The sequence below is a fragment of the Heterodontus francisci genome, chromosome 23, assembly GCF_036365525.1.
Source record: "Heterodontus francisci isolate sHetFra1 chromosome 23, sHetFra1.hap1, whole genome shotgun sequence".
NCBI classification, from domain to species: Eukaryota; Metazoa; Chordata; class Chondrichthyes; order Heterodontiformes; family Heterodontidae; genus Heterodontus; species Heterodontus francisci.
In genome coordinates, this window is record NC_090393.1 from 42380909 (window position 1) to 42407653 (window position 26745).

Genomic DNA, 26745 nt, shown 5'->3' on the forward strand with positions numbered 1-26745 from the left:
CTCCCACCCCCTCCCTCTCTCTCTCCCACCCCCTCCCTCTCTCTCTCCCACCCCCTCCCTCTCTCTCTCCCACCCCCTCCCTCTCTCTCTCCCACCCCCTCCCTCTCTCTCTCCCACCCCCTCTCTCTCTCTCTCCCACCCCCTCTCTCTCTCTCTCCCACCCCCTCTCTCTCTCTCTCCCACCCCCTCTCTCTCTCTCTCCCACCCCCTCTCTCTCTCTCTCCCACCCCCTCTCTCTCTCTCCCACCCCCTCTCTCTCTCTCCCACCCCCTCTCTCTCTCTCCCACCCCCTCTCTCTCTCTCCCACCCCCTCTCTCTCTCTCCCACCCCCTCTCTCTCTCTCCCACCCCCTCTCTCTCTCTCCCACCCCCTCTCTCTCTCTCCCACCCCCTCTCTCTCTCTCCCACCCCCTCTCTCTCTCTCCCACCCCCTCTCTCTCTCTCCCACCCACTCTCTCTCTCTCCCACCCCCTCTCTCTCTCTCCCACCCCCTCTCTCTCTCTCCCACCCCCTCTCTCTCTCTCCCACCCCCTCTCTCTCTCTCCCACCCCCTCTCTCTCTCTCCCACCCACCCCCTCTCTCTCCCACCCACCCCCTCTCCATCCCAAACACCCCCCCCTCACCATCCACTCCCTCTCTCCCCTCCCCCCCAACCATCTTTCCACTCGCTCCTCTCCCCCGCCCCCCCCACCATTGTCCCTCCACTCGCTCCCTCTCTCCCCCCCACCACCCTTTCCACTCGCTCCCTCTCCCCCTCCTCCCCCCCACCACCGTCTTTCCACTCGCTCCCTCTCCCCCCACCGCCGTCCATCCAAACGCTCCCTCTTCCCCCCGCCCCCCAACCGCCCCTCCACTCGCTCCCTCTTCCCCCACCCCCAACAGCCCCTCCACTCGCTCCCTCTCTCCCGCCCCACCGCCGTCCATCCACTCGCTCCCTCTTCCCCCCACCGCCGTCCATCCACTCGCTCCCTCTTCCCCCCCCCCCCACCGCCGTCCCTCGACTCGCTCCATCTCCCGCCCCACCGCCGTCCCTCCACTCGCTCCGTCTCCCGCCCCACCGCCGTGCCTCCACTCGCTCCGTCTCCCGCCCCACCGCCGTCCCTCCACTCGCTCCGTCTCCCGCCCCACCGCCGTCCCTCCACTCGCTCCGTCTCCCGCCCCACCGCCGTCCCTCCACTCGCTCCGTCTCCCGCCCCACCGCCGTCCCTCCACTCGCTCCGTCTCCCGCCCCACCGCCGTCCCTCCACTCGCTCCCTCTTCCCCCACCCCCAACCGCCCCTCCACTCGCTCCCTCTTCCCCCCCCCCAACCGCCCCTCCACTCGCTCCCTCTTCCCCCCCCCCAACAGCCCCTCCACTCGCTCCCTCTTCCCCCCCCAACAGCCCCTCCACTCGCTCCCTCTCTCCCGCCCCACCGCCGTCCATCCACTCGCTCCCTCTTCCCCCCACCGCCGTCCATCCACTCGCTCCCTCTTCCCCCCCCCCCCCCACCGCCGTCCCTCCACTCGCTCCGTCTCCCGCCCCACCGCCGTCCCTCCACTCGCTCCGTCTCCCGCCCCACCGCCGTCCCTCCACTCGCTCCCTCTCTCCCGCCCCACCGCCGTCCCTCCACTCGCTCCCTCTCTCCCGCCCCACCGCCGTCCCTCCACTCGCTCCCTCTCTCCCCCCCCACCACCATCTCTCCACTCGCTCCCCCTCTCCCTCCACCCCCTCCTCGGCCCCCCTTCTCCTCCCCCTCTCTCACCCCCTCGTTCCCCCCCACCCCCTCCCCGTTGCCCCGCCCCCCCCCCCTCCCTGTACAACACCCCCCACCCCCCCCCCTCCCCAACAGTTGCAGTGAGGGCAAGTACTCAGCACAAGCCGCTTTATGGTCATTTTTTTTTTTTAAATCGTGCTGTCTGTTTCACAGCTGACAGGTGCTGATATCGGGAACATTAGTTTCTGAACTTCCGACACGTGTGTTTTCCGGCAGGCTTTCAAAAAAAAGTCGGTACCTGCCAGAAAAGCCTGGATCTGTCCCAAGTTCAGAAACCACTGTTCCCGCTTCCAGCGCCTGTCAGCTTTGAAATTGACAGCGTGATGTTTTTAAAAAGCCGTTTTGAAAGAAGGCACCAATCAAAAATTTCTCGTCTCAACTACATCTGCAGGCCGGGTGGAAACCTTTGGCGGGCCGGATCCTGGCCCCAAGTCCATATGTTGGACAACCCTACCCTTTACAAGAAATGTGAAACTGAATAAATATAGGCTCCAGCATCATTCTTCCACATCAAGCTTACTGGAATTTAACACTAGATGCAGTTACACTGTATTGTGGAACTCAGAAAATTAAGCAAATTAATATTGTTATTTAGAGGCAGATAGTTACAAAGATGGAAGAAACAATTTTTATAAATGGTTACCATCTAACGAACATACTTATTCATGAACACATGCAGTACAAATATGTATTTAGGCAAAACATGGTTTGCTAAGCACACAACACAATGACAAATTGCATTAAGATACATTACACCGATTGGTACATGGCTCTTCTCCCTCTCCAAACAAAATAGTGCCAAGCATTTTCATGAAGATAGTGCCCCATTAAATGGTATGTAACCACAATATTTTCACTTCACAAAAGGCTTTACATTAATGTTCTGAAATGGCAAGTGAATGACCAATTTATTTCTATACATTTTGATCCCCAAATGACATCTGTGTAATCAATGAATAAATCATTTGCCATGGTTGTGAAGTGGAACAGATACAGAAATGGCATGTGGATAACCAGAGTCCCTAAAATCCATTAAGTTTAAATGCATTTGGATATTCTCCTGAAAACTAATGGCCCCTACTGCAATTAGAATGCCTCCAAAGTTGATGTAGAAAACACCGTACTCCAAATGTGACCTCACCTATAATCTATATTTATCAGAATAACTTGCTTCAACTGATCAAATACAAGTGCACCAGATGGGAATATGTTCAGTTTTGGGCACTGAACCTCAGGAAAGATGTTCTGGCCTTGGAAGGGATATAGTGCAGATTCATCAGAATACCACAACTGAGGTTAAATTATGAGGATCAGAAGCCTGGCTTGTACTCCTTAGAATTTAGACAGTGGAGGGGTGATCTAATCAAGGTGCTAAAAATGATTAAGTCATTCAATAGGTTAGATACAGAGATTATTTCTTCTGATGGTGAAATCCAGAACAAGAGGCCATAATCTTAAAATTAAAACTAGACTTGTTAGGACTGAAATCAGGAAGCAGATTTTCACACAAAGGTTAGTGGAAATCTGGGATTCGCACCCCCCAATGCTGCAGATGCTGGGTTGATGGACATGCCCAGGACTGAGATCGATAGATAGCAAGGCTATTAAAAGGATATGAATCAAAGGTAGGTAAATAGAGTAAAGGTACAGATCAGCCGTGAACTAAGCGAATGGCAGAACAGACTCGTGAAGCTGAATGGTTTCACAGAAGCAGAATCACAGCATTGTTTCAGCAGAGGAGGCGGTCATTCGGTCCATCGAGCCTGCACCGGCTCTCCGACAGATCGGGAAGTCAGCAGTCTGGGCAATAATGGGCATGAATTTGAATCCTAGTACTCAGTAGCTCATATACTTGTGTCTGTTGCCTTTTTCCCAAATTCCTTTGCAATTGTAGGCCTAAAAAAATTCCTGGTATTACAGAATCATACAAATTTACAGCAAAGACCACCATCATTCTGTCCATTGAGCCTGTGCTGGCTCTTTGAAAGAGCAGCTGCGCTTAGTCCTACACCCCTGATTTTGGTCATCACACTCGACTCCCTTTTAAAACTGTTAGTGAAATCAGTTTCCACATATTTTCAGGTAGATCCTGACAAGTCGAACTAGAAAAAGTTTCCTCATCTCTCCTCTGGATCTTTTGCCAAATGATTTTAAATCTATGACCTCTGGTTATTGACATTCACTAGAGGGAATAGTATTTCCTCTATCTACTTTATCAAAACCTCCAGTCATCTAGAAAACCTCCAGTTCCAGTTCCTATGATATTCATCTCAAGGGAATTACATTATGACAGCTTCACAATGATAGAACACCAACCCCCCCAAATCTTTTTCACCTTTGCCCATGGGGAAGATGTTATTACTGTTCACGTGAATAAATTTATACTTTTCTTATTGAAAGCTCATCTACTTTTGCTTACCTGACAATTCATTAGCTGAGATTCATCTGCATATTAGTAATTTCCAAAGTTTGATATCAATAAATATATTTCACCATAATGATGTGCCATTTAAGTATTTTTTTCCTGATGAATCATTTTACTGACAGATTTCTGTCACAATACACAAGAGATTAAAAACCAAGTTCAATGACAGAAAAAAGCCGAGTTTATTTTGGGGGTGCATAACTCCAGAACAGACGCTATGTCTGTTACAGCGCTGCGAGAAACGAGCCAGGCCATTTGTTTCAAAGGTACACATCCTGGGATTTTGCTTGAATTTATATTTCCTTTGTCCTGGTCAAATTTTAAAGATATTTTCAGCTGACCTTGATACAATTGAGTAATCCATCTGAAGTCATGAGAGAGAAACAGACTGGACAAAGAGACTCAATGGGTCAGCAGTGAGTCATCATGCAAGGTTAAGTCAGAGAACTTAAACAGGTCCAATTCACACTGAACTTCGGCACAGCAAATGCGCCTGTTATTTTCTATTTCCTAAGGCAAGGCATTTATGTTTCTGAATGCTAAAAACATATATCACAGAATCATACAGCACAGAAGAAAGTCATTTATCCCATTGGCTCTATGAAAGATCTATACAATTTGTCCCACTCTCCTACAAATATTGCCTTTTCAAGTATTTATCCAATTGCCTTTTTGAAAGTTACTACTTTCACTAACCTTTCGGGCAACCCAGTCCAGATCATTGTAACACGCTGTGTAAAAAAGAGTTCTCATCTCCCCTCTGGTGTTTTTTCCACATACTTTAAATCAAAGTCTACTGCCAGTGGGAACTGTTTCTCCCCATGAGCACTGACAAAACCCCTCAAAATTTTGAGCACGTTTATTACATCGTCCCATAACCTTATTTGCTCAAAAGGAATCAAGCCCAACTTCCCTCATAGCTCCACATAACTGAAGTCCAACATTCTCTACCATTGTTATAACTCTCCTCTGCATTCTTTCTAAGGCCTTGACATCCTTCCTAAAGCATAGTGCCCAGAATTGAACCCAATGCTCCAGTTGTGACCTAACAAGTGATTTATAAAGCTAGAACTTCCTTGCCTTTGTAGTCTATAATTTTATGTTATAAATTATAAAGCCAAAGATTCAATATGGTTTTTAAACAGCCTTATCAGCTTTTCATGCCACCTTCAAAGATTTGAGTCCGTAAACCTCCCACGTCTCCCCATTCCTGCAACCCCTTTAAAATTGTACCAATTAGTTTATATTGCCTCTCCTCAGTCTTCCTTCCATAATATATCACTTCACACTTGTGTGTTAAATTACTTTTGCCATGCTTCAGCACATTTCACCAATCTGTCCATGCCCTCCCAAAGTCTGTTATCATCTTCCTCACTGTTTACTGTGTCATTGCTACTGTGCTGTTGAACAAATTATTTAGACCATTTACAGCCTATGCCATTGCCTAGCAGTGCTGATTTTAGTACCTTCTGAAAGCTGACCAAAATCATGAGGGCACAGATATTGCCAGTAAAGTACCACCTGTTTGGCCCTGGCTTGCTACAAATTACAGAGATATTGGGCATGTAAAGGCATATGCTGGTTGAGGAGCAAGGGCTCACCTGTAGGAGTGATCCAAAAGTCGATACCTCAGAGAACTATCTCGAACAAAAATGCTAATATGAAAGTGTCCTACTCCATTTTTCAATGATCAGGAAGAAACAGGAAGTGCATAGATCCACTTGATTCTGACCAAATAATTGCTTTTTCCCATTTTTCACTATCCACTTTCTAATACCGTAACAGTTTACAATGGAATTTATTTACCACTAATTCTAGGAGCCTCATATCTGGCATCTTAAAAGCCTTCTAAAAATTAACCTATTTACATTATATTTACTGAATTCCCTTCTTCAAACAATTTAGCTACCTACTCTCAGAATCCCAGAAGATTTGAGACTATTTGTTCTTCTAAATCTAAGCTATTTCTTACAATCTCTGTGCTGTTCTGTATTAACAGGCATCCTGCAAAATGCTTGACTGTTTCCCTACTACTGTTAGATGATTCACTATACTTCCCAGCTTCATACTGGAGTGGGGATGGGGGAAGATTCACTACTGTTCAGATGTTTATAGAACTTCTAAAAATATTAACCAATACATCACCCATCCATTTCAGGACTCTGGGGTATATTCAGTCTAGTTTAGCAGATCTGCATACATTCAATCCACTGAATTTCTTGAGAACACATTTTCCTGACGTTTGTATGTGCTCTAGATTCTTGAAGATAAAGATCAGAAATTTGTTCACAGTCTCCACAAATAAAGAATTTTTGATATTTTTTGATTCTCTCATTTCTATCTCACTAATGTTGTTCTGAATCTATCTGGTCTTCTTACCTTCCCTTTGCATCCTCTTTTTTTACTGCAATTCAAAAAAAAATTAAATTGTGTTCTTATTCTAATGCTTATTCCAGTTATCACTTGTGTGTAGCTCGAGGTTCCACTGCTTAAATTTGTGTGTGGTGTGTCTGTATTGCAGATTGCCTTCTCAAAAGACAAAACTGTATTTCAAAATGTTATACTGGTACAAAAAGTAGGGCATTTGCATGCCAGTTTATTTGTTTATGATCAGGTTACAGCAGATGTGGAGGCAAAAATGGCACTCTTTGGTTAAGATGCCCATGCAAATCAAAGTCTAACTAGTAGAGATCAGGGACACTACTCCATTTCTAAACAGTTTATTTAACTGAAAGCTCTGCAAAGAAATGTGTCAAGTCAATTGGCAGATTAATCGGTTGAACCCTTTTGTTAACTAACTGCTGTGTATTTCAACTGAAAAAATATATTTATGGGTTATTTATGTGAATGATAATCTGTAAATAAACTTCTGTTTGGTACCTGTCTAGGACAAAAATATTTCATGAGAAATATTAATTGTCTTAAGTGCTTAAAGTATTGTACTGACAATAATCAGGTTCCTTGCACTCAGACCACCCTATTCTAGACTACTTTGAGTACAAGATCACACTCAGTTGACAGGATTTACTGATGAAAAGCTGACTTTTGTATTGGAATGAGAAAAAAAGTACATGGAAAAGTCTAACTTGCAACCAAGTCATTTGGTCTGTTCTCCAGAGTCTCAAGTTTGTAGACTGTCAGTCTATTCAACAATTCTTTGGCAGTACAACCTAGTTTTCAGCACATTTTTGGTTATTTAACAAGCATCTGGGTCCCAAGGCAAAAAGATCAGTCACTGATACCACAGCCACCTAGTGTAAGCCAGGACACTTCATAAGTTATCTTCATCAATGATTAATGAAAACCATTTCCAGGAACTTGTCCTATATTTTCACAGGCAGCTCCTCCTGCCAGGGTCACCTCAGGCATCACCCTCCAACCTGATTCTCCCTCTCCCCCATTCCACAGCTACAAGTTGGCAAACTGTTCATTTGATCTTGCTCAAATGAGGGTTAAATGGAGTGGAACCCTGCTCATCTACGAAGTAAAACCCCCACTTCCAGCCCAAAAAAAACAACCCATTTTCCTCTTTCAGAAGCATACCGGGTTGCCATGCATTTGCAGCTTTTCTGATTTTACTTCAGTATTTAGACCTATAGGGTTAATAATGCATTAATAAAACTGCTAACCTAGATTCAATACAGTATTATCATTTGTTTCAAATTAATTATGTAAGCTGACATTGATATATCTTAAAATATCAGCTTGGGTTGCCTACAGTTCCCTGGAACAGCTAGAGTTTCAAAGATTAGATGATTTCATATTGTTTAAATTGAAAAATATAAAAGAGCAAAAATTATATTATAAATGTATAGCTTTTAACAGTGTGTGGTCTGGGCACTAGTAGTAGAATTATTTCCAATCCATGGGTTTTTTGAACAAGATCTCTGTTATTTAAATCTATTTGCTGGTTTAAATTAACTTTGCAATTACTTGACTATGCCACTTGGTGGAGCACCGCACAATAGTAAGCCCTTCAGGGTAAAAAAACGTTCATCCCATGCTTCTTCAAATGAATACTCGCCAGTTCATCAAGATGTGATGCTGGTAGGAGTATGGTTGTGATTGGATTCTCGCCTTTACTGGAAGACGACAGTGGGCTGAATTTTATTCGGGCACCGCCGCGCAGTGCGACGGCGCCCTTTCAACTCAGCGGGGTGCCCGGATTTAGCGGCCACGGCAGAGCCCCCGCGATATTACCATCAGGGTCTCATTAGCATCATGGCGCTGAGCCGCCCTCCCCATATTACGTGGGGAGAGGCGGGACATTCGGCGCAGTGAGAGGCCTTTTGACAGTTGTGCAGCAGGTGCTGGGGCCTTATTGTATGCGTCCCAGCACCTGCTTCCTGACAGCTGACACTTACCTGACTGCTGAAGAGTGGGGCTGCTGTCAATCTGGCAGCAAAGCAAAAAGTGCTGCAGAAACCTAGCAGATCAGGCAGGATCTATGGAGAGAGAAGCACAATTAACTTGTCCAAGTTCACAGACCTGAACATTAACTCTGCTTCCCTCTCCAGATGCTGCCTGACCTGCTGAGTTACCCCAATACTTTCCGCTTTGCTGCCACATACTTATCCTGCTGTGTCCCAGTGTCCTGTGAAGTTGCAATCCTCTTCGCCACTCAAGTGTAACATTCCATCTTGTAGGCATGCCGCACCTGGGTGAATAATCTTAATTTTGCACATTCCTGGACACGAGACTTAAATATACCATAAAAGGTATTAGAGGTTTACAGAGAGCACACTGACACAAATGGGAATGCACGGGTGTCACAGTAATGTGACTAAGTCTTTCACTAAATACTCCTCACCAATATGTGCGCCCTTTTCTCTGTGGATGATATGTGCCAGCATGTGGCGCCAATGCCACATCCCTTTGCACCATTGGCCCTTCAGGAATTTCAATGTATGCAATATCATTGCTATGCCACCACTACTCATGAGCGTCTCCACGGACACAGTGACATTGACATTGGCTCAGTCAGCTGCTGCCTCTAATGGTTTACACAGGGATGCTGAAGCGGACTGGTGCACAGCAGGCGAGCGAGGGTGATGTGTGGCTTTCAGAGCTCATGTCGGATCCTAAGGAGTAGACAGCCTTTGTCTGATCAGCCACTGCCGTACATCCCTAGCTCACTGCTAGCCCTGCGTGCACAGCCTGGGTGCCTTCTGCCTTACCATGCGTCTTTCATGTTGTAGGTCCTCAGCGTCCTCATAATTCCAGGAAGAATCCTGTTGACATCTCTCATCATGCCAGGCCTGACCCCTATTGGGTGCATAGTTGTGCAGAGTAGCAAAGAAAGGAGCTGGTCTTTTCGGCCCATAGTACAAGGCATCACTCTATCCATCCAGTCATTGGAAGTGCACTTTCAGCATGCCGATCTCTTGCTCAATGGTGGCTCTTGTAGCTCAGTGGCTGGCGCTGTTTGTCTCCTCTGCAGCAGTGGTGGGGAGCCATGTCTGCAAGGGATAGCCCTCATCTCCAAGAAGCCATTCCTCCATCTGAGCCAGTTCAGTGAGGAGCAGTGGCAGCTGGGACTGGCACAGGTCCCAGGTGTAATGACAGCCGCCTGAGAAGCTGTCACAGATTTGCATGAAGCATCTGCGGTGATCATATACCAGCTTCACCTAAATTGAGAGGATTCCTTTAATGGTGACATCTGCAGGTGGCAGCCTGGCAAGAGGCCTGATGGCCACGAGTGCAGTCTCTGAACATTACAACCTATGGTTCTCTGGCAATGGTGCCGAAACCGATGGCCCTCTGGGCCTGGCTGAGACAGTCTGTCCAGAAGCGGACATACTCACTGGCCCTCCAGTGCAGGACATCAGTGACCTCCCTGTTGCAGCGGTGCACTGCTGACTGTGTGACCCCATAAAGGTCTCTGGTGGGCCCCTGAAAAGCTGCACAGGTGTCAAGCTCGAGAATCACTGCCACAATGAGAACTAAAGGCATAGGATAGCCACTGAATCCCATGGACTACAGGTCATCTTTGAGCAGGGCACAAAGACATGTCACCACCCTCTCTACGTGCACAATTGCCTCTGACAATGGTGCTCTGACATCTGATGGCATGTCACGAGGGGCCTGTAGATGCGCGGCAATCGTAATGGCGAGCTCCCCTTGGGGGACTGCTACTCAAGACTGGCGACTTCTATAATAATAGCAAAATACTGCGGATGCTGGAAATCTGAAACAAAAACAAGAAATGCCGGATTCACTCAGCAGGTCTGGCAGCATCTGTGGAAAGAGAAGCAGAGTTAACGTTTCGGGTCAGTGACCCTTCTTCGGAACTGACAAATATTAGAAAAGTCACAGATTATAAACAAGTGAGGTGGGGATTGGGCAAGAGATAACAAAGGAGAAGGTGCAGATTGGACCAGGCCACATAGCTGACCAAAAGGTCACGGAGCAAAGGCAAACAATATGTTAATGGTGTGTTGAAAGACAAAGCATTAGTACAGATTAGGTGTGAATATACTGAATATTGAACATCAGCAAGTGCAAACCTGAAGAAGAACAACCTGAAAAAAACAGTGGGTAAGCAAACTGAACAAACTAAGATGAAATGAAATAAATGCAAAAAAAGATTGTAAAAAATGTAAAAAGGAATGCAAAAAAAAAAGGAAGAAAAAAATAACTAAAAATGAAAGTAAAGTGGGGGGCTGTCATGCTCTGAAATTATTGAACTCAACTTCTATGTGGATCACACTTGCCTGTTGATTTTGCCTCTGGCATATACGGATCCTCAGGAGCAGAGGATCACACAATGTAGGATGAGTCATATCTATTTCCATGTGATAAATAAAGTTGAACCCTTCCATGTATTCGAAGGTTCCTAACAGGGCAGGGATTGGTGTTGACGGGTACATCAACTGCTTTTATGGATCGAATATGTGGCGTGCCATGGCATTGCCCATCTTGGCTAACACTGAGTGGCACAGCATGACCACATCAAGATCCTACCAGCTGAATCGATTGCCCCCATATAACCTTAATGCTCTTACCCTTTTTGGCACCCTCCCCAAACAAGTGACTAGAGTGCCATTGCTCCTTCACAAACATAAAAACGCAGAGCATACACTGTTTACGGAGAGAGGGTACACAGTACCTCCTTTCATTCCTGCTGAGCTTTCCCTCCCTCCAGACCCCCTCCCTCCTCCCTTTAAGAATGCAGAGTGAGACAATGAATATCCCCCCTTCCCTTCCAGTATGCAGAGGGAGACCCCTGAATATCCTCCCTCCCTTCCATAATGCAGAGTGAGACCCCTGAATAACAGAACTTACCTTGGCTGGTGACAACTTCTGCCTCAGAGGACCCGCCGGCTTTTCCAATCGTAACGAGACAGCACGTGACGGCCGCCCATTCAGCAAAGAATCCGGAGAGGTGGCGGGCTGCACAATCTGCAGCAGTGAGTACCATTTAACATATTCTAATTGTGGTGCCGTTGCCGTGTGGCAGGGGGGGCCGCATCAAGGTCCCCCCACCAGCGTTATTTTGCGATGGGCCCTTCTCGACGTCGCGGGTCGAGGTGGGCCTCTCTCCGCAGAATTTTACGGGCCCCTGCGCCCCAATTTGTGGCGTTGAGGGGCTGGTAAAATACAGCCCAGTGTGTGAATTTAAGTTGCCTTGAGGAGACAACTGGAAACTTTAAGTTATATATTTATATAAACATATACTTTTAAATGAGAACTAATTCGAAAGTATTAAGTCTAAAAACTTTGCATTTTACTACCACTTTTGTTGATTTAAAATCCTTTTAAAGCATGAAAACAGTATTTGGGATAATTTAATATAAAATACTCTGCAAAATCTATACAACGATTAAAAAAATTGTTCTAAGGGTCAAAATTAAAGATAGCCTAGGCCAACTGGAAATTATAATTGTGCTAAAACTGAGGTCTTTCATCACATACTACTTTTGCTCCAGCTTTTCATTTGACCCCAACCTTGTCTACATTTTATTTAATCTAAGATTTAAACTTAGGAATTTTTGCCATATCTCCCAACCTGCAAACTTGAAACCCAAGGAACCAAAAATGAGGGAAAAATGCTAATTTATCATTTGCATACTTTGCAATCTGGTTAGCATCTACTGTATTGAATATTTGTCTTGTACCCTTAAATGACGTATATCAAAATACAATCACTGACTGGACAATCTTAGTCCAAAACAAAAATCAAGCATTTCAGACTTGCTCATCCTCCACTTCACACCCTTCTACTCCTGCATTTCAAATAAAGTCTTTGGACTTAGCATTTTAAGAGTGCAGGATAATACGATTCAGCAATACCAATATAAGCTTGGAAAGTGAAAAAGATTTCAAATTCATCTCCAAAATCCAAACAGTTGAGCAGTACGCTTGGAGTACTAAGCTCTTTCATAAGCTAAGAAATATGACTCTTACATATTAAATTTGAGTCTCGGATATAACAAACACGCCTGCCACAGATAGCATATGAAAACTTAAGAACCTTGCAGTATTTATTCATTATTTATTACAATCTAATATTACCAATATTGAAGAGTAGGAACATTCCCACTAATATCCTTTAAGTTGACTTCAAAGAAGCAGACACAATTTTGTACTTAACAGTTATAATAAACAAGAGTTAGTTTTTCTCCCTCCAATCTAAAATCTTGCTTAAGGTTTGATATTACCACCTTACCCTGCCAGCTTCGCTGCTGTGCTGAAAATGAGAGCCTGCGCCTGTGCCAGTTGGTGAACCAGGAGATAGTACAGGAGAAGAGGTGGGAGATGGGTGCAGATTACCAGTTATCAGAATCCGAATGTCATTGTCGAAGTCTTCAGCAAAAATATCCTCTTCCAAAATTCCTATACCATCTGTTTGATAGTAGAAACAAAATAAAAGCTTTGAAGCAACATTCTACTACATAAAAGAAATGCAAAAAAGACATGCAACCACTGATCAATATTGCATACTTGGCTTTTGTGAAGGCATGGTTTCAAATAAAATATTTCATACAATCCTTGCTCAAATCATTCTATTCACTTCTTGCAGCCAAAAAGGCAGCCGCCATCCCAGACCTATGCCAATGCTGTTGTGTACTGACTGCTGGGAGGTACACAAATGTGGCCCAGGAATGGTGTTCTTTCTCTATGTGCATGTGCCCACCCTCTGCACAGCATCTCTTCACAGAATTGTTACAGTGCAGGAGGCCATTCAGCCCATCGAGTCTGCACCAGCACTCCAACAGATCGAGAAGTCAGCAGTCTGGGCAATAATGGGCATGAATTTGAATCCGAGTACTCTGTAGCTCAAACTCGTGTCTTGTTGCCTCTGTCCCAAATTCCATTGCAACTGTAGGCCTAAAAAAATTCCTGGTACTGCAGAATCATAGAAATATACAGCACAGAACATCATTCTGTCCATCGTGCCTGTGTTGGCTCTTTGAAAGAGCAGTTGTGCTTAGCCCTACACCCCTGAGGTTGGTCATCACCCTCGTATCCCTTTCAAAATTGTTAGTGAAATCAGTTTTCATGTCTTTTCAGGTAGAGCATTCCAGAGCCTGACAACTCGAACTGAAAAAAAAAGTTTCCTCATTTCTCCTCTGGATCTTTTGCCAATGATTTTAAATCTATGACCTCCGGTTATTGACACACTCACCAGAGGGAACAGTATTGCCTCTATCTACTTTATCAAAACCTCCCATCATCTAGAAAACATCTATCAGATCACCTCTTAACCTTCTGTTCCAAGGAGAATACACATAACTTTTCCAACCTCCCCTCATAACTAAAGTTCCTCACCCCTGGTAACCCTCCCCTAGAATCATAGAACCACAGAAAAATTACAGGAATGGCCACAGGAGGCCATTCAGCCCATTATGTCTGTACCGGCCGAAAAAAAAGAAACTAGCCGCCAATCTAATCACACCTTCTTGCGCCTCGCCAGCTACAGCACTTCAAGTGCATGTCCAGGTACCTTTTAAAAGAACTGAGGGTTTCTGCCTCCACCACTGTTCCTGGCAGTGAATTCCAGACACCCACCACCCTCTGGGTGAAAAAGTTTTCCTCATGTCTCCTCTAATCCTTCTACCAATCACCTTAAATCCGTGTCCCCTGGTAATTGACCTCTCCACTAGGGGAAACAGGTCCTTCCTGTCTACTCTATCTAGGCTCCTCATAATTTTGTACACCTCTATGAAGTCACTCCTCAGCCTCCTCTGTTCTAAGGAAAACAACCTGAGCCTATCCAATCTTTCATCATAGCTGCAACTTTTGAGCCCTAGCAACATTCTTGTAAATCTCCTCTGTACTCTCTCCAGAGCAATTATGTCCTTTCTGTAATGTGGTGACCAGAACTGTACGCAATACCCCAACTGTGGGATAACCAGCATTTTATACAGTTCCAGCATCACATCCCTGTTTTTGAATTCTATATCTCAGTCAATAAAGGAAAACATTCCATATGCCTTCTTCACCACTCTATCTACTTGTCCTGCCACCTTTAGGGACCTGTGGACATGCATCCAAAGTCTCTCATTTCTTCAACCCCTCTCAATATCCTCCCGTTAATTGTGTATTCCCTTGCTTTATTTGCCCTCCCCAAAGGCATTACCTCTCACATTTCTGGATTGAATTCCATTTGCCACTTTCCCGCCCACTCAACCAAACCACTGATCTCTTTCTGCAGTCTATGACTATCCTCTTCACTATCAACTACACGGCCAATTTTTGTGTCATCAGCAAATTCCCCAATCATGCCTCCCACATTTAAGTCCAAATCATTAATATATACCACAAACAGCAAGGGACCCAACCCTGTGGAACGCCACTGGAAACAGCTTTCCATTCACAAAAACGTCCGTCGACTACTACGCTTTGTTTCCTGTCACTGAGCCAATTCTGAATCCAACCTGCCACATTCCCCTGTATCCCATGAGCTTTCATTTTACTGACCAAGTCTGCCATGTGGGACCTTGTCAAATGCCTTATTAAAGTCCATGTAGACCACATCCACTGCACTACCCTCATCAATCCTTCCAATTACTTCAAAAAACTCAGTTAGTAAGACATGACCTTCCCTTAACAAATCTATGCCGACTATCCCTGATTAATGCATGCCTTTGTAAGTGGCAGTTTATCCTGTCCCTCAGAATAGATTCTAACAATTTACCCACCGAGGTCAGACTGACCAGCCTACAATTATTTGGCCTATCCCTCGCACCCTTTTTAAACAATGGTACAAGGCTCGCAGACCTCCAATCGTCTGGTACCTCTCCTGTATCTAGTGAGGATTTGAAGATGATCCTCAGCGATTTCGTTATTTCCTCCCTGGCTTCAACAACCTAGATGCAATCCATCCGGCCCTGGCAATTTATCCACTTTCAAGGACGTCAGACCCTCTAGTACTTCCTCTCTCATTATGCTCATCATATCTAGTATATCACACTCCTCTTTAACTACAATGTCTACATCAAACCTCTCCTTTGTGAAGACACAGACAAAAAAACTCATTAAGAACCCTGCCCACACCTTCTGCATCCACACAAGTTCCCTTGTACATCCCCGATAGGCCTTACCCTTTCCTTAGTTATCCTCTTGCTCATAAAGTACTGATAAAACATCTTTGGATTTTCTTTGATTTTACCTGCCAATAATTTTTCATGTCCTCTCTATGCTTTTCTAATTTCCTTTTTTACTGCACCCCTGCACTTTCTATACTCCTCTAGGCTTTCTAAAGTATTATTTTTGTGATTGTCATAAGCTTTTTTTGCTGCTTTAACTTATGCTGTAAGCTTCTAGATAACCAGGAGGCTCTTGATTTGGTAGTACCACCCTTTGTCTTTGTGGGGACATGCCTACGCTGTGCCTGTAGTATCTCACTTTTGAATGCCTCCCATTGGTTTGCCACTGATTTTCCTTCAAGTAGCTGTATCTAGTCCACATTCACCAGGTCACCTCTCAGTTTCTTAAAATTTGCCTTCCCCTAACTTAGAACTTTTACTCCTGTTTTATCTTTGCCCTTTTCCATGATTATGCTAAGCCTTACTGTATTATGGTCACTGTCTCCAAAATGGTCACCCATTGTTACTTCCACCACTTGCCCAGCTTCATTACTGAATACTAAATCTAGAATTGCACCCCCTCACGTTGGGCTTGTTACGTGCTGGCTAAAAAAGTTCTCGAACACAGTTCAAGAATTTTGTCCCCTCTGTGCCCTTCACACTGTTTGTATCCCAGTTGATATTGGGGTAGTTAAAATCACCAACTATTATTGCCCTATAGTTTTTGCACTCAGAAATTTGCCTATATAGTTGTTCTTCTACCTCCCTCTCACTATTTGGGGTCTATAGTACACTCCTCTGCCCCTTCTAAAGCCTTTGCATGTGTGGTGCCCCTGACTTGTTCACAATACTCCAGCTGAGGTCTAACGAATGATTAACAAAGTTCTAGCATGACCTCTTTGCTTTTATGTTCTATGCCTCTATTAATAAACCTCATCAGTCCAAGTTTTCTCACATACTGCATTGAATAGCGGTAGACATCGTTGAGATGTCTGAAGAAAGCAGAAAATACAATTCCCACCAACTGACAGGAGTATTTTCTGCAAATTTTCACAACCAAATATTTTGCTTCCACCCAACTTCTGCACCAAAACATGGCAAGCTGGGAGGTTATGCATTCTGCAGCTTAAAAAACCTCAATCACAACTGTTAAATACTTCACTCACCTTGGTTACCAAGAGCTTCCAGAGCTTCAGTATTGGCAACAACTGTGGCAGCAGATGTTGGAAAAACCAGAATGTGTGTACAGGATGCATCTTGTGGGGTGTTCAGCTGAGATGTTTGCAAGTTGAGAGCTGTACCACGCCCAAACACAGAACCCATTGTGACAGCATCTTAGAGATCCACAATACAAATAATTGTCAATTGGAGTTGAACTTAATGAGATACCAATTGTGCAATTACTTTGAAATTATTATGCAATGCATATTCTTGTAAATATTTAGAACATCTTTACAAAAAAAAAATCCATACCAGGCATAACAACAAATGAACCCTGTGGCTCCAGGGCAACCAAGCAGGCACTAAGAATTGTGGGAGAGTCTGCTGCAGATATACCACACATTGTGCAAGTCTCCTTCAACTGTTTACTGGTAGATTGCAGTGAACGTCGCCCAATAAGGATACTCCAATCTGTGGAAAGATTTATTGTGGTAAGTACAAAAAGATGCACATCCTGAAGAGTGTTTATTTGCTAGATAAATAGGCCTAAATGCCAATTATATGCCAAACTCAATGCAGCAGACTATTTTTGTATTTTAAAGCAATGCATGAGTGTTGCCTTTGGATACACATATCAGTAAATCAAGGGCTCACTCATAACTTAGTACTAAAATAAGTGGATGGATAATTGCGCAGTGGCCATAAACCTCTAGTATCCTCTTAGTCTGTCATTTTTACAGTAGCTATTACCAAAGTATGGGTACAGCTCCACAGAATACATAAACTTCAATTTCGACTGCTCCATTGAACTTGTCAGGTGCAAAAATGAAGCAAATTTCCTGATATTGTTACAAGGGTTTCCATTTTTTGTTAAAACTTGAAAATCTATATTTTGAAACGGAAGAGGCCGAACTTTGTGGCTGTTTTTAAAAGAAGTTACCAGAAGGTTTGGACTGAATGTAAACAGGTTTTACTGGAAAACACCTGTGGGGGGTTGTTTTTTGATCTGAAGAGCTATTTGCTTATTGACAAGTCAGGATTTATGGCTGTCATAGGACTTGTTTCTGGAAAAAGTTGGTTTCATTTTGAACTGTTAAAAAAGACAGTTGGTTTGGCTAAAAACAGACAGTTGGAGTTTGCTTATTGACCTGCCAGGAGAACAGAAGATACAGCCAGGCCATCTTTCTCTTGAAAAGCAAATCCTGTGTCAAGTGTGAACCATAGAAAAGTCACGGCACAGAAGGAGGCCATTCAGCCCATCGTCTCTGCGCCGGCTGAAAAAACTAGCTGCCCAATCTAATCACATCTTCCAGCATCTGGTCCATAGCCTTGCAGGTTACAGCACTTCAGGTGCATGCCCAGGTATCTTTTAAATGAGTTGAGGATTTCTGCCTCCACCACCGATCCGGGCAGTGAATTTCAGACACCCATCACCTTCTGGGTGAAAATGTTTTTCATGTCCCCTCTAATCCTTCTACAAATCACCTTAAATCTGTGCCCCCTGTAACTGACCTCTCCCCTAGGGGAAACAGGTCCTTCCTGTCTACTCTATCTAGGCCCCCCGTAATTTTGAACCTCAGCCTCCTCTGTTCTGAGGAAAATAACCCTAGCCCATCCAACTTTTCATCATAGCTGTAACTTTCAAGCCCTGGCAACATTCTTGTAAATCTCCTCTGTACTCGCTCCAGAGCAATTATGTCCTTCCTGTAATGTGGAGACCAGAACTGTACGCAATATTCCAGCTGTGGCCGAACCAGCATTTTATACAATTCCAGCATTACATCACTGCTTTAGTATTCTTTACCTGTTGCCTCTTTATCATAGTTATGAAAAAATACATGTTATCCAAATTTCTGAATTCTTTTATACAGTTTAACACAATACTTGGAAAGAATATATTCTTACAGTTGTACATTACAGCAAAATTTTGTGAACAGTTTTCCTCAGTTCCTGCTGCCTCCTGCCACTTGAAGAAATCCTGCACATTTGCAGGATCCTTGCATCTTTGAAGGAAGTTTTCATCGAATGTGTCAGAATTGAAACCTTTGTTGCTGCACCTCTGATCGAAAACCTTTGTGAAGCCTTCTGTAGTTGCATCTCTTGAAAACCTAAATAGACTGATCTTCAACATCTCCTGGAAGGGACTGTTCTGGGAGATCCTTGTGGCAGCCGCCTATTCGCCTTTGGGACACCTCACCAAACCCAAGGACATCTTCTGCACCTACTTTTCAGTAAAGTTAATTTTTATTCCTTCCATTTCTTTTTAACAGCTGTAAACAAAATTCCCTTTTTTTCCCCAGTTTTGTATGTATGTGCGTGTACGCTAGGATAAAATAAGGGGCTTTAGTATTTCAATTTATGCATATGTTTACTTCATTATTGGTGAAGACTTGGTTTATAATAAATGGATAATTTTGTTGTTCATTAAAGAAACCTGGTTAGTATGCTTTATTCTGGGGAAAAGTAGCGGATCTGATTGACAGTTTCAGTAAGTGGGAAAATTTAAATATAGGTTGTGACCTATGAAGAAACAATGAATTAACAATGCACTCCTCCCGCCTTGGCCGTAACAATATGTACTCTTGACAGTACAGCCTTTGCACTAGAAACACCCATTTGGAAACATCAACTCCAATGTACACAACATTTTATTAAAACCACTCTCACCTTTACAATTCATATTGCTGTTAGCACACTTAATATACACCTACTAATTTATCAGGTGCTTTACCGGCTATTCAAACCAATTATTCACATATCTATTTTCCAACACAATCAAGTTGATTTTTAATAAGGCAGCTTGCATTAACAAAAATTGCTGTTCACAAAATAATGTTGTAATGTTCAACTGTAAGGGCTGGATTTTACATCGGGTGGACGGGAGCTGGCCACAGACATAAAAGTCGGTGGCGAACCCACTTCCGCCTAGCCCGGGGATTTGTCCTGCATTTTATGGATCTCCGGGCTTTAATTGTTCCGAGACGGGACTTCCAGCCGCTTGAGGGAGGAAAATCCCGCCTCACTGAGCTGCCAGCTAATCATCGGGCCGGTAGCTCTTAGTCCCAGCAGTGCCACTGGGAGCATAATTGTGCTTCAAGAGATAAGGATGGACTACGATTCTGGAATTTCTTTTTTTTTTTAAGTTTTACTGCACTTGAATATTCATTCCAGCTTCAATTCAGAGCTGCTAACCTTTGAGTTCTCCATGACCTACTCTTCCTAGTCTCCCCATTACAATTCTCCAAGGCAGTGATGTCATCTGCATAATTCCAACACACCATTCCCATAGCTTCTGCAAGCCGATTTTACGGGCAGGCACTTTACTTCTCCTTGACCTGAAAAACAACATGTTGCAATCATTCAAGACTTCATATTTATATCTTACAATTCTTGGGTAAGCATCCATGCATCTTGTGGCACACAAGAACAGAGGGTATATTACAACGTGCTATTACATAGACTTGTTCTAAATTTCCATCAATGAAAATTCAGAGTGAATGCACCACAATTGCTTTTAAAAAGGACAAATACACACCACTCAGTTTTAGTCCAAGTGACTAACCATACATCTGTATTTGCAGTGGCCATGTACCACTAGCTTCTTCTTAGTCTGTCATTTTTACAGTAGTTGCCTATTACCAAAATATGGGTAAAGCTCCACACAATACATAAACTTCAATTTCCACTGAACTTGTCAGGAGCAAAACTTAAGTGAATTCTCCAACTCATGACCAGGCCCATAATTTTCAGATTCTATGCAAATACCTGACCGATTAACAAAGCAACTAAGCCATTCATCATCACGCCAGATCATACAATGTCAAACATACACCATGCTCAGCTTTTGTAAGATTAGTACACTGACTGATTTCTTCTTCAGATGCATTTGGTTACATAATCACATTTAAAGAAGACAGCAGAATGTTGGTCACAGTCATCTTAAGGGAAGAAATTGATGCATAATTTCTAGTTCCAGTAGTACCACATTTAGACATGTAAACAGAACACAGTCAGTAAGATTTTAAACATACGCAGTTAATATTAGGTTTAAGCTTCTCTTTCATGATATTGAAACAACTGACCTATCAAATGGGCTTGATAAAACCAAAATCCAGAGAAATACAAATGAGTATAAGTGATTATATTGGAATTTTGCCATGAGAGCAAAACAGTAGAAATATTACATTGCAGTAATTTTAGATTTAACTTCTGATTAATGTTTGATGAAGATTATTTGAAGTGGATCCTTGTTATTTTAGCAAAGCATCTTGAAGTAAAAAGGCCAGTATACATGCAGTTATTGTCCAGGTTACTTTAGACCTACATGAAATAAAATACGATTCATAATGCATGAGTCAATTTGAACTTAAACTGTTACCTGTTTGGTACATCAATGTTCAAGATGCATGTCTCCAGTAATTCCCCATGGAGGTCCGTACATGATGCCAATAGCCATCTCTGATCATGGGATAAACAATATCCAACAAAAAGCACATTGTACTTCTGGCTTGCCTCTCCAAACGTCTCACCCAGCTCTGTCTGTTTGTCCTTAATTGGCGCCAAGATATAAGGAGGTGAATACACTTGGATAGGATGGGGACGCTGAAATTTAAAAACAAATTTTCAATTTGACAGTGCCAACCAAGAAAGAACTTCAGGCATCAGAAGACAGCTAGATTCTTCCCTAAAGGACGGAGGAATGAAAGTACAAATCAGCTTCTCATGGTCAGTTAAAGAACATAAGAAGAGAACATAATCAGGCCGGTTAACGATTCTATCTGCACTTGTTATGCTACACAGAGTGGAAGAAATTAAATCATTAATCAGACAACTGTCACAGACTAAACAAGGTTTCACAGCACCATAACGTAAAAAATTAATTATTTTCAGGGGAGGATGAGAAATGAGAGAATTAAAGTGCATTATGTTAGTTTACAATAGATTTGCAAGTATGAAGGTAATAGACGATTTAAGAACTTAAGACTAAGGAGTGTATAATCATATTTATCTTATGGTTAACAAAGTACAAAACACAAGCAGGCATTAAGACATAGCATGTAAATGGAAAGTGCAATCCCATAGCAAACTGTCAGATAATATAATTAACGTTTTTTCAAACTGGTATTACAGCTGACATTTTACACAAAAACATTTACTTGAAATGCATATAATGAACAGCAAGTGTAATAATTAGTGCAATATCAATAGAAGTTACAAACTAATACGCACCTCTGAATGCCTAAGGGTCATATCTATTGTGGAAGCAGGACCAAAGCCAGTTAGTGATTTAATGTGGATCTGTGTGGGAAGCGGCCGTCTGCATTGAGTGTAAACTGAGAATGCCAGTGATTTTAAGTGCTGGATATAGAAAGTGTGATCATCTTTCACTGGTTGTAGTAGATACTGGCAAGGCACAATCTGAAACAAAACAGAAGTTTCACGCTTCTATGCATCACATTGTGAGGTAACAGCTTTAATGCAACACCTTTAATGCAGGCAGAAGTCAAATTGTTTGAAGCATGCTCATTTACAATGCAAACAATTCCTTCATATGATGGTTAGCCATTTCAATGTTCCGCATTAGTGCAAAATGGGTTTTTGAACAAAACAAAAATTGAAGTGCTAAAGAACACAGCGAGTTTTAAGATTTAATATACAATATATAAAAAAAGATTTAATTTCGAATTACCTGGACAGTGAATGCATTCCTCATATGCTCTGGTAGATTATCCAGCATCTCCATGTAGCACCGTAACAGGCCTAGCAGCCATCCACTTGTAAAAGATGACTCTTCTTCTGAGGAATATGTAAAAGGATCAACAAGATAGATGACGACAGCTGGTGGATATGCATTGCTGTCAGCTGACTCAGCTTCAGTAGGAATTCCTATCCGCTCCCTTTCTGTAGTACTGTAATATTAAAACATATGGATGTGAAATGACAAACATTGGTCAACCAATTTATGATTTCACACATTTCAACATATTGTTCCATCTCAGGTGTAAAAAGCACACTTCAAAAGCAAAACTTCTGTTATTAGCATTCTTCTCATAGCATTGCAGTGGCCAAGGAGCAGACACAACTTTCTCTTGAATTAATTGCTCCTGCCCAGTCTTGTCCTGCCCTCATTCTTCTCCATTTCCCCAGTTGCCAATGTCTTTTAGTGTCTCAGTCTGTGCTCCACTGGCTTTCAGGATGTGGAAGTTGATAAAAATTCTCAAATGAAGTATTAATGGAGGCTCTCGAGGACCAATTATGCATCTTGCAATCAATTTGCTACAGTGCAATTTCATAAAAATGTATCCAGTAAATTAACTGTCAACCTCTGCCTGCCTTATAGTGGCCTATAATTTTGGCAGTACATGACTAGATATGTGAAACTATCTATTTCTATGTATAGTATATTCCATAAACTTTACATACTCTATACACACACATAAGAAATGTACCAGCTATGGTTGTTAAAATGCTTCACACTCCTGTGACTACAGAAGTCCTAGGGCTGCCCTTTAACAAACCCCATTATGCAAAAGTAGTTGTACAAGTTCTTAACTGGGATTATCAATGTGCATTAATATCTACTTATAAACAAATGCAATCATTATTGATGACTACCTTACATCACACTTACCTCTCTTGTACTTCTTGCTGCTGTGCAGAACTCTGGGTATCTGAATCTCCACTTCCACTAGGTGTATTCCCTGGAGGTCTCTCTGCACTGGTGGCTGAGCTACCACACTGCACCTGAGCAGCCCCAACAGTCCCACCAAATCCTGAAGAGGATGAGGTTGTTCCTGTTTGATGCAAAACTGGGGTAGTGGTTGTGGTGGTCGTGGAGGTAGTAGAAGTGGAGCAGGTACCTGTTGGCCCACTTCCTACACCAGAGCTGCCAGTTGTTGCAGTGCTACTGCCAGTGCTGGTTGTGGAAGTAACCGTAGTGCCAGTTGTCACTGGTGCAGAAGTAACCCCAGTACCCGATGGTGGTCCACTGCTTCCAGTTGTTGCCTGCCCCTGGGTACCAGATGATGATGGCGGCTGGTGTTTTGGTGGAATTAGCAAGCTGTTGTCCAGCTGAAGTGTAGCCAGGTAAGGTGCTGGATTTTAAGGGATGAAAGGAAGATTTACAGAATTAGTAAGTGAATTTGAAGACTGGTTTTCAGCAATTCCTATCTCTTGTACAATCAAACAAATGCACATAAGCTGTGTTTAAGATAACTAAGTGATTTAAAAACATTTAGTACTAATTAAGCATTCTCAGCATCATATAACAATGTCTTGCAGAAGAAAAGACAAATGAAATCAATGAATTACAAGACTGAAGTTGGCATTCTTTAATGAGGAACAGATTGCGCATTCTTTTTAAAAAGAACATTATTTATTACACTTACCCAAGTGATGGCGACAGACTTGAGCATAGAGTTTTAACTTGGCAAGATTGTCATTCTCGTCACTAACCCAAGCTTGAGAGAACCACTCATCGACAGATTCGTCTGCCAGCTTTTTTGCAGAACTCTTACCAACCCGCATAATTCCATCTCGCAATACTTTGCAGATAGGTCTATGCTCACCAAGTCTGCATGTCTGTTAAAGTAAAACATGTACTCAAGTCAATAAGCAAATGCGGAGAACATTTTTATCAAATGAGAATATAATTAATCAATCTGTTGGGCACTTGTTTTTTTTTTGACGTTTTAAGTGGTAATTAATATCCTTCTAAAATTATTCACAAGAGGGTATGTTCAACATAAAATGTTGTAAAGCTTTTAAAACATGAACATTCAAGTGGTTAAATGTCAACTTCATTCCTTTTGTAAGTTGATATAAAATCTACTCCTGTTAATACAAATTTTACATTTAAAAAGTTAAGTCTGAACTAAACAACTTTGAATTTACACCAGGTGTATTTCCCCACTCAACCATACTTCAGGATTCAGTCCAGAAAGTTCCTATTGCTCAGTTTTATTTCAAAACACGTTAGATTACTTCAAACGAAATTCACCAAACAGAAGTTTCACAAAGTCTAAAATAATTAATTTCCCCTGTTGAATTACCAATACCCTCAAGCTTTTTGTACCAACAGTGATGCTGAATAACCCAGGATTCAAGAATTAATTCAGACTCCATTAAATTTCCAGTAATTTTCTTGCAAGTTTTCATTTTGGTTATATTACTATCGTACAGTTATATACATTTCCTTCATGCTGTTAAGCATTTATTCTGACCTCATATACAGCACTAAGATCCCTGAAGAAATTTTTGGCTCCAGTGAGCAAGGCCTCATTTTCTGGACAGACCACAATGTAGGCTACATCACGCTGAGAACCGTATGGTTCTAGAAGCAGCTTCTCCCAAAAGGGCAGTGCAAAAGGGGAGATCATCAGGAAGTCTTTATCGTAGCCCAGAAGCAGTGTAGGGATAGGAAGTGGCTCTGGTGATTCTTCTGAACCTGAACAAAAGATAGTGATGAGTCATTAAGCTTTTTGAAATACCAGAACTGTGCAAATAACCATTTTCATAATACCAGACTTTCCTGGTGTATAATGGCATAATTAGATGTAATTGCTAAACAGCCAACAGAATTTTGAAACTTGGTAGCATCCCAGACCAACTATAAGACAATGTTTACCAGGTATCACATATCTAATTGAAGCTGTACCATATTTTGAACACTTCCCATTACCTCTATTGTATCGCCTTGGTAACCTTTTGTAAATATGAAACTGGATATAGCTATCGCTTTTTGTCGGCTGTACATCGTCATGTTAAAAATTTCTTTTATCTGCCTCGTACACTAAGTCCATCAATGTTGCCTAGAACAACAAAGACTATTCAGCTCAACTAGTCTGTGCTGGTATTTACACTCCATGAGTCTACTCTCATTCCATCTACCTCATATCAGCCTTTCAACATAACTTTCTATTCCCTCATGTATGCATTGAGTTTCCTTTTGAAAGGATCTAAGCTATTTGCCTCAATAGCTTCCTGTGGTAGCAGGTTCCACATTCTAACCACCTAGTAAAGCAATTTCACCTTAATTCCCTATTGGATTTATGAGTAACTATATTTTATTTATGGCCCCAAGTTTTGGATACTCCCCCAAGTAGAAACATTCTCTCCACATCTACCTTGACCAAACCATTAATAACTTTAAAGACCTCCATCAGCTATCCACTAAGTTTTCTCTTTTATAAAGTAAAAAATCCTCTAACCTGTCCAATCATTCACAATATCTGTAACCACTCAGTTCTACTACCATCCTTGCATATTTTCTTTGCACTTACACCACTTAATTGCCCAGTCCGCAAGTTTTCTAATGTCTTGCATTATTGTTGCATTGTTCCTCAGTGTTAGCTACAACACCCACACCCCCCTCCCCTCCACACACAATTTGTTGTCATCTGCAAATCTTTGATATTATTTACTGGCTCCAAAATCCAAATCAATGTCAATTTTGAGTAGCAGTGAAACTTGTGGAACACTTGTTTTTAAACCTTCCTCCAATCTGAGTAACTATCCTCTCTGCTTTTTTTCAAAGCTAATTTCCTACTGATTCAGCTGTTTGTCCTCTGACTTCACATAGCCAAACCTTTGCAATGAGCCTACCTTGTGGTATCTTATCCAGGACCTTTTGAAAATACAGGTATATGACATCTCCTGCATTACCTATTTCTATTCTTTTCGTTATTGACCCTTCAAAGAATTCTTTAGTTAAATATGGCTTAGCCTTTTGGAATCCATGTTAGCTATTTGTTATTATGGCTGGCAGTGGACGGAAGGTTGGAAAGAACCTGCCTCAGCCCTCTGTTGGACAGCCGGTGCAACTTCACGGTGAGCAACCAATTAACTGCCCACCTTCGGGGACACAGTCTCAAGGG

At 42.6% G+C, this 26745-nt stretch overlaps 1 protein-coding gene across 4 annotated transcripts in view; it reads right to left on the reverse strand.

Moving 5' to 3' along the window:
• LOC137382761 (mediator of RNA polymerase II transcription subunit 13-like) overlaps positions 1–26745 on the reverse strand; it is a 339747-nt gene that overhangs the window by 3885 nt on the left and 309117 nt on the right. For 3 of the 4 annotated variants that reach the window (XM_068055158.1, XM_068055157.1, XM_068055159.1), the window contains 10 exons: positions 25093–25316; positions 24259–24451; positions 23502–23964; positions 22560–22779; positions 22100–22288; positions 21249–21472; positions 20063–20205; positions 17183–17341; positions 16876–17043; positions 12847–13022 (listed from right to left, as the gene is read on the reverse strand). In XM_068055158.1, the coding sequence (XP_067911259.1) occupies positions 12847–13022; positions 16876–17043; positions 17183–17341; positions 20063–20205; positions 21249–21472; positions 22100–22288; positions 22560–22779; positions 23502–23964; positions 24259–24451; positions 25093–25316 (2159 nt within the window). Of the gene's footprint in view, positions 1–12846; positions 13023–16875; positions 17044–17182; positions 17342–18895; positions 19092–20062; positions 20206–21248; positions 21473–22099; positions 22289–22559; positions 22780–23501; positions 23965–24258; positions 24452–25092; positions 25317–26745 lie in introns of those variants that run through there. The other variant, XM_068055160.1, reaches the window with a different exon arrangement.